This window comes from Myxocyprinus asiaticus, chromosome 4, assembly GCF_019703515.2.
Source record: "Myxocyprinus asiaticus isolate MX2 ecotype Aquarium Trade chromosome 4, UBuf_Myxa_2, whole genome shotgun sequence".
Classification (NCBI taxonomy): domain Eukaryota; kingdom Metazoa; phylum Chordata; class Actinopteri; order Cypriniformes; family Catostomidae; genus Myxocyprinus; species Myxocyprinus asiaticus.
Window position 1 is genome coordinate 12041850 of NC_059347.1, and position 13065 is coordinate 12054914.

The window sequence follows — 13065 nt, forward strand, 5'->3', positions numbered from 1 at the left end:
ATACCCTACGCAAGTATGTGAACACAGACGCGTCAAGCTACACAAGCTCGATTTTGTGCACGGTTGCATTCCAAAATGTGTCCGAATGCAAAAAACAACAGTGAGTTTTCTCTTTCAAGTTAAAGATGCTGTAAGCGATTTTAGCCATTCTAGAACTTCCACCAGACCAGCTGTTAAATTAGCTGCACCCCCACTTTTCAAAACCCCGCACTTCAAAGACATGCTCACACACACGGACACACTAGAGACCATTGTTTTGCAACAGGAGCAATTGCATTGGCACAATGTTTATGTTTCTAGCTTTAAATGAACTTTAACTTTTACAAGTATCTCGAGACACCTGCTTTCTGTTCCATTCGTTGTGCTGCATCCAACGTTGTTGTTTTTTATGCAAAAATGCAACATTTCTTTTTCGCTACCTTGCAAAATCTGCTATTTCCTTCAGGGACTGCAAATCTACTATCATTTGTTAACCATTTGCATGGATAGAATGTCTTGCAAAATATTTTTCATTATCAAAAATGTCCATTTGACATCTGTGTTTAGCAGCTATACACTATTGTTAGAGGGACACACATGCAATGTGTTCTATATAAAGTCTCCATTCTCAAAATCACCCCCCTTTCAGAAGTTCATCATTATAATGACTGACTTCGCCATATTTCTGCTACATAATAAGTTATGGAAGACCATATGCATACTTACGGCATACAGCTGGGCATCTCTTTTATCTCCACAAAACATTGTTATATTGAGGTTTTGGTGAAGATAATTATTAAAGGAATTAATTGAATACTGATTCTTAACACATGGGACAAAACATGTCCCACAATTTTACTATTTTGAAACTAGCAACATCTGATATTCATTATGACACTCTGGAATTAATCCAGATGATCATAAATTAAACAGAATTAAATAAATATAGATTAAAATATATGGGTGTTTCCAATATACTGTAGGTTACAATATATGGTTCACACTCGTATTATTTTTCTTTTTAAATTGTACTGACAATGTCCAACAGTTTATGTACATGCAACACGAGATTTATGTAATTTTTGTTATTTCTTTCTGAAAGCCATGGAAATTCTGTGATGGAAATTACAGTGATGAAAATGACATTTTAAATGTTTTTTTTTTTTTTTTACTCCTGTCTTGCTAAGGTTAATTTCAAAGCGATGGTTTTATGTATGCTAAATACATGATTAAATAATATTTTCACACTTTTTGCATAATTTGGCAAAATTATTACTTGAAATGACGGCCAGTAAAAATGCTATGCTCACAAGTGATATTCACCTTGAATTTTCTTTGTTTTCTTCAAATATCACTTGTCTCATATTTATCTCAAGTATGCTCTTCACTGACAGTTTTGTTGACTCTGTAAACAAGTACACTAATTTGAAAAACTTTATTGGGGGCAAAACTGTTCGGTGTGGTGAAAATGATGCCACAGGTGTGCGGAAATCGTAATTTATGAATATATATATATATATATATATATATATATATATATATATATATATATATATATATATATATATATAGAAATGATTTACTTCACTCTTTATTTGAATTGTTATAGTTTTAAATATGTAATAATTTATATTTGATCATCATTTAATATTGAAAGTCTGGGTCTAGGACAAGGCTAAAATGTAAAATCTATAAAGGCATTTAGAAAATTACAAAAAGTAAATGATGAAAACCTGGTAAAAGGCTTCCAAATAAGTTTTAATGAGACCTTCATATTACAAAAAAAGAAGAAAAGAAAAATAAACTATACATATATCTTTAAAAGAAACATATCTGAATACTGTTGTCCTGATCGTAATAATATATTTTGTCAGACATTCATGAAAACATGTCGGTCATCCTTCATCCTAAAGGTCTTATTTACAAATGTACAAGTTCAGTAAGGCCACACTGGCTTTGAGTTTTCTTTTATATAATAATTGTGCTTGTAGAAAATACATTTAAATGCACTTAAACTTTTTTTAGCTACTTATAATTCATTCAAAATTTATTTCAACATCAAAATGTGTAGGCCAAGAAACAATAAGAAAAAAGCAGCCAAGTTGCTAAATGTAAGCCCTACTCAGTGTGAGAACAAGAAGTTCTGTAAACTTCAGCCTCTTTTGTGAGTGGTGACATCAATGCTGTGCCATCATACCACACCACAACATTTGCATAACCTAAGGAGTCTCTGCAATGGTACATAAGAGTTCAACAGTCAACTGTCAAATGCTACATTGATAGCAATAGAACAAACCAGAAAAGCGGATCAATGAGAATTCCAGTGTCTTTTTGTTTCGAAAACATTGTTTTATTTCTCTCTCTTTATTAAAAAAAAAAATAATAAAAATAAAAATAAAAAAAAGCCAATACAGATTTGAAGCATTTTTAGAACTGGAACACACTGGTTAATCTCAAATTCAGCATTGTGGAAACAATGTCTGTAAATCAATACTATACAATTTCAAGAAAAAAACAAAACATTGGATTCACAAAATGTTGCAAGAAATTCAGAGAACAGGGGCTGCAGAAAAAGGACTACCATGATCATGTAAAACACGGAAGTTTGTGGCATTTATGCAGAAGGTGAAGAGTACAACATGTAGAAGGGGAGATGACAAAAACAAAGCCTTAGATAGGTTACCAAGAAACATACAGATCAAGTATGTATGTTTACAGGGTCAATTTGTAAAGATTCTATGAAAAACTTAAAAGAAAATTAATCTTCAAATCATGTTTTTTACACTTTCAAAATCACAAGCAGTAAAAGTTAAGTTGCTTACCAAGTTCAAACATTCGCCTCAAACCACGTGTTAGTTTACTCAGTGACAAGGGGACTTTGCTGAGCCTTCATATCATTTTAAGAAACATTCAAATTTCAAAAACAGAAATGCTAACTCGTGGGGCAAATGATAAATGTAAAGGACAATTGTGCATATGAATGTGAGAAATGCAAGTATTAACATTCTCCTTGAAAATCTTACACCGAAGACGTTCTAGTATTCAGGAAACCGTTTCTACAGTCCTGCCTGCTTTAAAAAAATATGAACAACTAACTAATTTTAAGGCAATCAGGCCTAATTAAAACAAGTAGTCAATCGAATGTAAAAATATACGACCGCAAAGCTGACCAAAAAAAAAAAAAAATGACATGGAAAAATAATGCATTAATTACTCATCTCACATTGATGTTTATTTTCGCAAAACATCCAATGCATTTGCCAAGTGTAAATGTAACGTAGACAAGAATGGAAGGCAAAAGCAATACTGACATCACCAATCATAAAGTTGAGAATACTGTAGCTAGCTAGCCGTGAAAAATGTCAAGCTTGAAGGTACCCCTAACTTTGATGCATCCAAATCGTAGACTTTGCATTTCTGAGTATGTGGCGCAAACTAGAACGTTGGGTACTAGTCGAACTGAGTTGATCATGTAAACAACACTATTAAGGATTTTCTGATACAGAAAAAATACTATGTCGATAAGGAATGAGAGGGTCTTTATCACCTCAATAAATGTGTTTTTTCCATCATTCCAGAGGATCAAATCGCTATGCTCTTGATTAGGGAACATATAACAATATAAACCTCTATATTGTTTGGGAAACTGCATTATTGTGTTATTTGACATAAAGCATTCAATTGCAGTGATTTCAATTGTAAATTTATTCGTTTGTTTGCTCTAGTGAAAATGTTATATATATATATACAGTATATATATATATATCACCATTACTGTAGACAGAAGCAGCACTAATGTCCTCCAGGCTCTGCCCAAGAGAAAATCAGCTCCAAGTGAAAAAGACTAATAAAATACTCTTTAATTTGACCAGCGGCTGATAAAGAAATATGTAATAAAGTACTTTTTCTCTCACTTCCTCTGTAAAACGAAGCAATCTTTCTTGCCGTTTTGACACTTAAAATATCCTCTTAGATACTGACATAAAAAAGACTTTAAGCAATAAAAACAAGTTTATATTATGGTAGCAATGTGTAAAATAAAATCACAATTCTGCAGAAGACATAAAACACAGAATTTGCATAGCAGATTAGAATACAACTGAGAAGGAACTGCGTTTCTTTTTGGTACAATATGTTTTTTTTTTGTCACGTAGCTTTAGATGCTATCTGTATGTACACAACGTGAAGTCTATGTTTCAGTTCCTTAAAGTCCAGCCCATAAATGAAAAAATGGTTTAGAGTCTGTCATTATAATGCTCACAAAAAAAAATGCCATCAAACATCTCGCTTCTCGTCGCTAAACTCCTTTCAGACAAGGCTTGTCACATCAAACATTCGTGTAGGAGTCTCTTGCAGGAAAACTAGTAGATACCATTTTGAAAGTGCCATCTTGCTACATTTGATCAGCTGATTCCATGGTCTGTTCGTGACAAACGTGTTGAACATTCCAATAGCTTTTAGATACTGTGAGTTTTGGTCAAATCACATTCTCTCGCTCGCTCGTAGACACACAAACACGCACATACACACAAAAAGGGACCTGAACTGAGCAGGTATGGGGCAGAAGAGGTAAAAAAGATGCCCTCCAGAGGTTTAAGTCAACGCTCCACATTCCAGCAGCGGGTAAAGCTTTGAAATGAACAAGCACCATTTGGAAAAGGCCTCCAAAGTCCTCCATTTCGGGAGAGAGAGATAAAGTTGAGCAGTTTCTGCTCAAACTACATTCAGACTGGCAAAAGTCTCAGTGGCTGAAATGTTCGTTTTGGGGTTCGCTTTCTTGTCTTTCCAACAAAGTCATTTCAAGTCAAAAAGCAGCAGCCCTACTGGAGGAGTCTCCACACGAGGGAGGCCCTTTCTCAACTCCCGGCTTTGTAATGAGTCCTAAGGGTGTCCTCAACTAGTCCTCACCGCCTCTGGTGTGCGTAGACTGGGTATGCTAACGTGACATTCAAAGAGTCATTGTGCTGAACCAGGGACGTGTGCTGGTAGTGCAAGACCAGTTCTTTGAGTGAGCTGTAAAGGTTGTAGGGCTCAGCGAAGCCATATCCTGTGGGTGTCTTGTTGATGACGCAGTGCTTGACCTCACCATCCACACTGCAATAACACAAAGAGATGGTTTTAGATGTCAGTGCCTTACAATCTCCTGTTTCCACAAGCCATAATGAAGTCTGGTCTTCACAGTCAATGACTTGTCTTTACAGAATGTCAACAGATATCAAAATAAACAACATGTACTTTCTACTATGGTACTAGAGTGATAGACCCCTATGGGTTTTTAATGCAGTTATATCTAGAGAGCAGGGTGACAGAAATATATCGTACAATTTAATTATAGCAAAATTGCTGGATTTAAAACATGTTTACACAATTTTTCCTCAAAATTAACTTTTGAAAATAAAAAAATGAAAATTACAAGGCTGTCATAGATTTCATATTGCAGATTTCTAAACTGACAATGGGTGGAATAACTAGGCACAGTTATGTGCCAACACCAATTCCCATCAAAATAGCAAATATCGGCCAATTAATCAGTCAAATCGAAATATTGGTCTATCACAAATATTAACTCTAAGTAATGTTCAAGTTTCAATGATAAAATAATACGTACACAACACTGCAGGCGTAACATCCAGCTTTGCTGCTGTCCCTGACCAGGAATGTTCCGTCTCTCTTGCCCCGCAGAATTGCCTCGGCCTGGAGGCGGTTAATGTTGCCCAGTTTCCATGAGCGTTCATCATGGTGTGGCAAATCCTCGTCATCATCCACCATTGAGTATTGACTGTAGTGGAGAAGTAACAAGTGAGCGGTTGCAAGCAGGAGGATTTTAAAATGTTATGTATTGCGAATATAGTGGAAAAAGCAGAATACTTACTCATCCTGGTTGTCGTTTTTGATTCCCAGCCATTCGTTGAGTTTCTTCTGTCTGACTCCTTTCTGTGTCAACCACCTGTGGTGCATCGGAAAAGAACGTTAAAATTGACAAAAACAGATTTTTTTTAATGCATCCTTAAGGGGCCGCTCAAACAGTACTTGCATTTTGTCTGTATTGTTTAATCGTTGGTCTATGTGAACATACATCAGATGGACATCATAAGCTGTTGTATTGAGTCTTGCGCCATAAACGTAGCACTTTTACAGTGCGTAACGTTAAAAATAGTTCAATAACACCTCTTTCAAGAACATGTGTGTTCAATTTTAAGTACGGGACCTATGGAGGATGAGCTACTTACATGAGGTACTGATCCCTGGTCTTCCGGAGCTGGATGAGGTCAGGCTTAATGCTGTTCATCCGCTTGTCGATCTCTCTGTAGTCCGCCGCCTGCTTCTTTAGATCTTCTTCCAGACGCCGCTTGCTGTCCACTATTTCACTGATGCGTGACTTTAACTTGTCATAGTTTCCCATAATCCTGCAATGAAATATTGTAGAGATGATGGATTAAAATTTTGAATTGTTCTCCAAAAGACATAAAAAAGTTTTCAGATTTAGCCTTCACCTTTGGATTTCCTTCTCGTTGCCTTCTCTCCTAAACTTTTCGATATATTCCTTGCTGTACCGTTCTTGCGTCTGGCACTGCTCTTCGAAGATCTTTATGGTCTCATTGAAAGCTTCAATAGCAGTCCTTTTCATTTGGATTTCCTAAAGTGTAGGGTTAGGGTTAGAGGCATGTTAGATTGTGTCTGATTTCCCTGGCAGCGATCACTTGACTATATAGAAAACACAGATTACGGAAAAGAGAACCAACCTGTGATGTTCTAGTGTATTCCTCATAGAGTCGGTCGTACTCTCTGTTTTTCTCCTGAAACTGCTGGTGGTATTCGTGCAACTTCTTCCCAACAGCTTCAATGTTGTCCTCCTTTACCACCTGATCCTGTAAAAAATACATTTATACAATTAAAAGCTTCTGAATTTCAGGTATCAGGGCCATACATTTTGATGATCTGAAGATCTTCAAGAAGGACACTCGATATTCCACTGACATTAGTTGATTATTACCTGTTGGTGCTTGGACACAGGATACAATAGCTTCACATCTAGCTTGGTGTTGTACTGGGCGAGCGACTCGTGCCGATAGTGATTGATCAGTTCAACCACAGAGTTGAAGGTCAGGGGGTCTGAAAAGCCGTACTTCCCATCTCGATGGAAGATCTTGATCAGCTTGTTGTTACCACCCTTCCTGTATATCCAATCAAAATCAGGATTTAGAGCACTCCTTAAGAATTTTGGGACAAAAAGAATCTATCAGGGTAGTAGCTTTGGTTAACAAAAGACATACCTCAATGTGAGAGTGTAATCCCCGTGCATTTTAGTGGAGGCATCTCGAACCAAAAATGTACCATCGGCTGTGTCCCTAAGCTTCTCGTTGACCTCCTCCCTACACCAGAAAGAGGTCCCAAATTGTTAAATGAAGCCTTTGAAGTAATGATAAAAAATAAACATGCACACTAGTCAAACTAAAAGTTAGGTTTGATGGGTACTTGCCTGGAGATGTCCCCCCAGTACCATTCAGCGTCTTGCAGAGCCATGTTGTTGTTCATACCGTTGTTAGTGACAGTCGTCGGTTTGGGTGGCTTGGGAGGTAGTGCTGTTAAAAGAGGAATGACAGACCATTTGAGAACAGAACTGCTGGTGTACCTTTAAACAGACCAGCGCCAGTTAAGGTCATTTGCATGGAGAACATCTGCAGGCATGCTGCAACCTATGCATCCTGACATCTCTGTGCATTTAATGTTGTGTAACTAAAGGAATATTTCAAATGTTTTAATCTGATGAGGACAAAGAAACAAAACCCCAGAAAACATTCTGTGGCTGTTATTCGTCAAGTTAGCGAAGCATGTTTCCTGCCAATTGCTTCACCCGGTTGCGACGGAGAGTCACATTTAAAAAGCATGCAGCGATTGTTGCAGTTAACCAGATCTTTCACCTCCGGCGTTTTCCATTTCATTAAATGCAGCTGAGCGCATGACTCTCATGCCTCCAGCGGGCAGTCAGATGCTTGACTCGGGGGGAATGCACTGCATTTAAGACCCCTCCCCAAAAAACTAAATCCTTTCACCACCATTTCCATTTTACTGAGAATATTCAACTTGTACAAAGCCTGTCGCTGAAATGCTTTGATTGCACAGATGAGTTACTCAATGGGGATATTAAACAGAGACAATATTACCAGTTATTTCAAGCACCCTTTAACTTTTATGTACAAGTAGCAACCAAGCAGAGAAATGTCGAAGACATCAGGGCTGTAGGCATCAACCCAGTGACAGGCTTTTCAGAGCGAAGCAATATGCAAGAATCCTTAGCCATTGAGAATATGTTGCTTTATTGGAAAGAAGCAGAGGTTGCATCTCATTGGCTGCTGGTCTGAGTGACGAGATGCAGCGGGGGCAGTGCAGTCTCTGTGGAGCATGAGGCAGAGCTGAAGCGGTGGGCTATTTTTATCCTGCTCCCCCCCTTCTTCCACCCACCCCATGCATACTCACTCTATCTCCTTTGTTCACTTCAGTCACTAAGCATTTTTTTGCCCAGTGCAGTAGCAGCCAATCACACTAGCAGACAAAGATATATAAACCTGATACACCTACAAAAATCTATGAAAAATCATTCATTACCATACCCCTCTGGGGTACCTAAAGTTGACAAGTCATCCATCAACACAAGCAATATTCCATGCAGCACACAACTTACATATAAGAACAGATATAATGCCTAAGAACAGATACAAACATGACAATGCCAAAATATTAAACTCGTTTTGACACTAACAGATGCACCCAAGACCACTGACAGTGCTGTCATCAAATAAAATCAAGCCTTTCAACTGACATAATTCATACTCGTAATGCACCAACTGTATCAGTTACCTGGCGCATCTAGTTCTATGTAAAACAACAGGTCTGATCCAGATCCAGTGTCAAGTCTCGGACTCTCTAAATCCACCATGTTTAATAGCGTGTTGCATATCTTGAAGGATAAGCATGCGGTTTCCTTGGCAAACCTCCTCTGAACAGACACTATGGTTCCAGGTTCTTCTCGCTCCTTGCTTTGAGATCAGTTTTTGAGAAATCTTGGAGAATGTGCTCAGGGAAAGCAATTACATCACTTACCCCAGCCAATGGTGCTGCAGGACTGTTGCTGGCCACTCCTGCCTCATCACCTGCCTCTATTTCTTCCAAGTCCAGAGTACAATGATGTCATTGCAACAGTGCTTTGTCCATTCGAATGTCGACAAAGTCGATCTAAATTAACATTTTTCTTTTCCTCTCCAATCTAGTAATATCCCCTATCTGTGCAGAACAAAAGCTTTTCCAAGCTGTTGCAAGGCTGCCAAAAAAAACCCCCAAAAAAAACAGACAAGGTGCACAGCAGCACAGCATCTTTTGAATGAGGAAAGGAACTGAAGCCTCGCTGTCTTTCTCTGTCACCCCCCTCCCTTTCTGTATCTGTGATGCAGCTCTGCTGAGCTCCGCCTCTCTTCAAGCAGAGGCGATGAGCACGGCCCCTCTGCTGGCAGGCAGACAAAAGCAGGGTGCTGATCGCTGCTGCTGCGGCACGTAGACGGTCACTACGTCAAAGACAAGGCCAGGTCAGGAGGCAGGCAGCGCTTACAAATACTTCTAATAATCCCCAAATGCGACTTGCAGAGGGCTATAGGAGGGATCAGCTATTCGAGCCTCGAGAGGGCACTTGAAATAGCCGCAATTCTCAGTAGGGTTAAAAACGGCCCCAGGATCATGCCTATTGTCATGCCCTGCTCTCTAATGACAGGTCAAAGATGAGCCTCGGCTGGGCTACTTAACAGCCATGTAGTAGGTCAAGTGTAACCGACAGCCTGTGGGATTTTATCACAAAGGTATACTGTAAAAATGAATTTTAATCATCCTTTCAATTGAACCAAACTAGTGCAGATGTAAAGATATTTTAGACCCCAACCTTTATTGGAGTCAATGAATAATGCCACACACATTTACCTTGCATGTTCAGGCATGCCAAACTAAGTCAAACAGGTTAACCAACTTTTATAGCAGATCGCACTTGGGAGCACTAGTCTTTTTTTTCCAGGCTCTCCATACGCAGAAGTGCTGGCCACTTGTAAAGGAGAGATACATTAAAAAGCCCATCAGAGCCCCTGTCTTCCGTTTAGAAGAAAAGCCAGGAAAAGACACAAAATAGGACTTTTGAAAAGTGCTGATCTGCTTGAACGACTATTAAAACACTTTTAATACAACTGGGTCCAAATAAAACTCCACGTCATAGCAAAAACATGCTGTTCTACTTTTGATGCAGTTCCCATCTGCTTCTGACAAAGTAACCCAATCATTACACCAAACTTCCTGAGACACCAAAACCACACACTTACATTGCAAGTTGTGCATGTTCAGCAGAAGTCAAACAGGCTTTTATTCAGCAAGTCAGTCTGTTAAGCATTTCCTGCGATTATCGGTAAATCCAAGAGATGCTTTTCTTGCCGTCTTGAAAAATATTCTCACTCCACAGATGTACAAGCCTTATTTCTTTTTGATAACACCAATGCGGCAGCCAGAAAGGACTCCAACAAAATCCGAGTTGAGAAAGAGAACGTGGTGCAACAGGATGAAGCCGACGAGTCTGGACTAAAGCAGGTCTGAGAGTGGTGGAGAGTGACGCCTGCGCCAGGACGGCTTCATAATGATTGGTTAATGATTGCTGGGGTCGCACTGCTGCCTAGTCCTGTCTCTCTCTCCTTCATTCACTCTCTCTGGCTCCAAGGGTTCAGTCTCATGATTAACTCACTCAGGTTCAAATATTTGCTGAGCTGTGCACCCTTATGTTTTGGGAGGGGAATGTGGCACAGGCGAGAAGGGGGCCAGGGGGTGGAGTAAAGTCCTCGGAAGTGAACATTTGCGTGTGTGTGTGTATGAGAACATATGCGAGACAGAACGTTCACCGTTGAGAGCAAACAAGAGAGCTCTGTGGAGCAGACCGCACGTCCAAGCCAACAAAATCCAAGTGGGCCTTTTGCCACCGGCTTAAAATAGTTACCAGTAACTAGGAACATGCACACACACACGCAACCTTGAGCCTAAATTAACAAACGCTCCCACAATACCACATGTAAAGGAATCGTGTATGGACAGGCCAGAAAGGCAATCGAGTACCAGATTAAGGTACCCACATTTGTATAAAAGCTCTTGAGGTACAGGAAGGTACTGAGCTGCCAGAGCAGAAAGGAGACGAGTGTGCGTCTGGCCCAACCCAGCCTCCTGCAGGTGCAAATTACTGACAGCTGAGCTCGCTCCATGCCAGGGCAAGGTATAAATAGGCCCTAACAGGTAATAAAACATTTAAACAGTCACACAGCCAGTCTTGGGGCCTTGGCAGGCAAGAGCGATAGACAGATAAAGACAGTGAGAGGAGGGACAGAGACTTTACTAGTGCTATAAAAACTAGTCTGTGTTCAGGGCAGGGTGCCACACACACACACACATTAGCACACAGACACACACCAGACTCTATGGACTGTCCCATCTCTAAATGCATCTCTGACCCACAAAAGCAAGGGTGTGGAACGCTGATTTCTACAGAGCACTCTCAGCCATTAAACATTCATATCAGTGGTATACTCCAGTCATACCTGCACACCGCTGAAGTGTGGGAATTCACTGCTTTCTCATTCAAGACCATCAGTTTGTAAAGAATAGCAATGGTGCCTATACAGTTCTTCAATCCTTCTACATAGAACCATCACCTTACAAACTGCTTTGTGAGCTGTTCATTTGAGTGATATTTGCTTTATGAACCACTGTAAAATTTGCATGTCAGTTTGAGGTGTGTCTTAGCTGTTAGCACATGTGCTCTGAACCATTGGGTTGTGGTGCGCATAACGCCGATGCAAGTTTGCCCCATCTTCTTCCAATAATTTCCTGTTTTTAATCTACTATAATCCATTGCAGAAATGTGCAAGTCAGTTAGACCCATGGCCTTGTGGTTAGTACAAATGCTCAAACGCACTGAGCTCTGGTTCTCAGGCCTACTTGTTGGGTCCGGCTCACGACATCCCAAATTACCTCAAACCCCCTCCCTCCTTTTAACATTGTTTCATTGTCATCACTCTACTATCCCTACTACTAATATTGACAAAAAGTACTACAATAAAAATAGTGTGCACCACTGTATGCAAAGCAAGTGTAGTCCATTAGCAGCCTTTAAAGGGGCTTCCACATGTCTCAACACCAGCGTCAAGCTCTGCTTTGACCACCACATAAAAAACGCTGCTGATAACATCTTTTGATTTTAGCACTGGAATCGCATACATAATGATACATCATCTGAATTTTTTGGTAATCATTGGCTGCCGCTTTGATAGGTCAGAGGGCAAAACACTGCTCCGGAGCAGGGTATCATAACCCCTGGTTAAAAGCGATGCTTACTCCCTTTCAAAATTACTAGTGCGAATCGTTGCTATACCTGGGGTTAAAAAGACAATAACCCGGGGTTAAGCGCAGTGTGAAAAGCCCTAAAGCCTTCGACAACGCTGACAGGAGTAATGTGACAGCCCATTAAGTGGTTTGTAATTGTGATTAATGTATTTACCTGGAGCCGCCTGACTGTCACTCCATTCACTGGTCACAAGGACTTCAATGATCCTAATGTGTGTCTCTGGGCTGGGCTCACAGCTGGGAAGGAAAAATCTATGTCAGCTCGTTGCTAATAGCTGGCAACATTGTGATTCATCAGTGTATGTGTGTGTATGAGTGTACCTGGCGGGCTGATATCTGAAGAGTGTCGGGCTGAAGATTTCAGCGACGGCGCGGGCACTGAGCAAGTTGGCCGCTGATGCCTGGCACACACGAGAGAAGTGCCGTAGCAAACTTTGCAGGGTCAGCCAGTACTGCGGAGGAAGAGCAGAGGAGCTGGCAACCAGCCGCAGGTGATGTGCACATTCGTCTGTACCCTGCACCTCTAAAGAGACAGACAGACAGATGGACGTAAGACAAGGGCTTTCTCAAACATTTATAATGTCGTCAGAACTTCCCTTGGCACTTGTCTCATTCACTCTGTATTTAGTGTTAGCTAATCATATAATCGTCAGTGAGGACATATGCAAGAGA

At 40.1% G+C, this 13065-nt stretch overlaps 1 protein-coding gene across 9 annotated transcripts in view; it reads right to left on the reverse strand.

Moving 5' to 3' along the window:
- Window positions 1-2349: 2349 nt before the first annotated feature.
- Window positions 2350-13065, reverse strand: part of LOC127433853 (phosphatidylinositol 3-kinase regulatory subunit alpha-like) — a 36681-nt gene continuing 25965 nt past the window's right edge. For 2 of the 9 annotated variants that reach the window (XM_051686149.1, XM_051686157.1), the window contains 11 exons: window positions 12715-12916; window positions 12548-12630; window positions 7460-7562; window positions 7254-7352; window positions 6974-7154; window positions 6723-6848; window positions 6474-6616; window positions 6210-6386; window positions 5852-5926; window positions 5588-5758; window positions 2350-5073 (listed from right to left, as the gene is read on the reverse strand). In XM_051686149.1, the coding sequence (XP_051542109.1) occupies window positions 4884-5073; window positions 5588-5758; window positions 5852-5926; window positions 6210-6386; window positions 6474-6616; window positions 6723-6848; window positions 6974-7154; window positions 7254-7352; window positions 7460-7562; window positions 12548-12630; window positions 12715-12916 (1550 nt within the window). In that variant the 3' untranslated portion in view covers window positions 2350-4883. The other 7 variants (XM_051686139.1, XM_051686185.1, XM_051686193.1 and 4 more) reach the window with 7 other exon arrangements.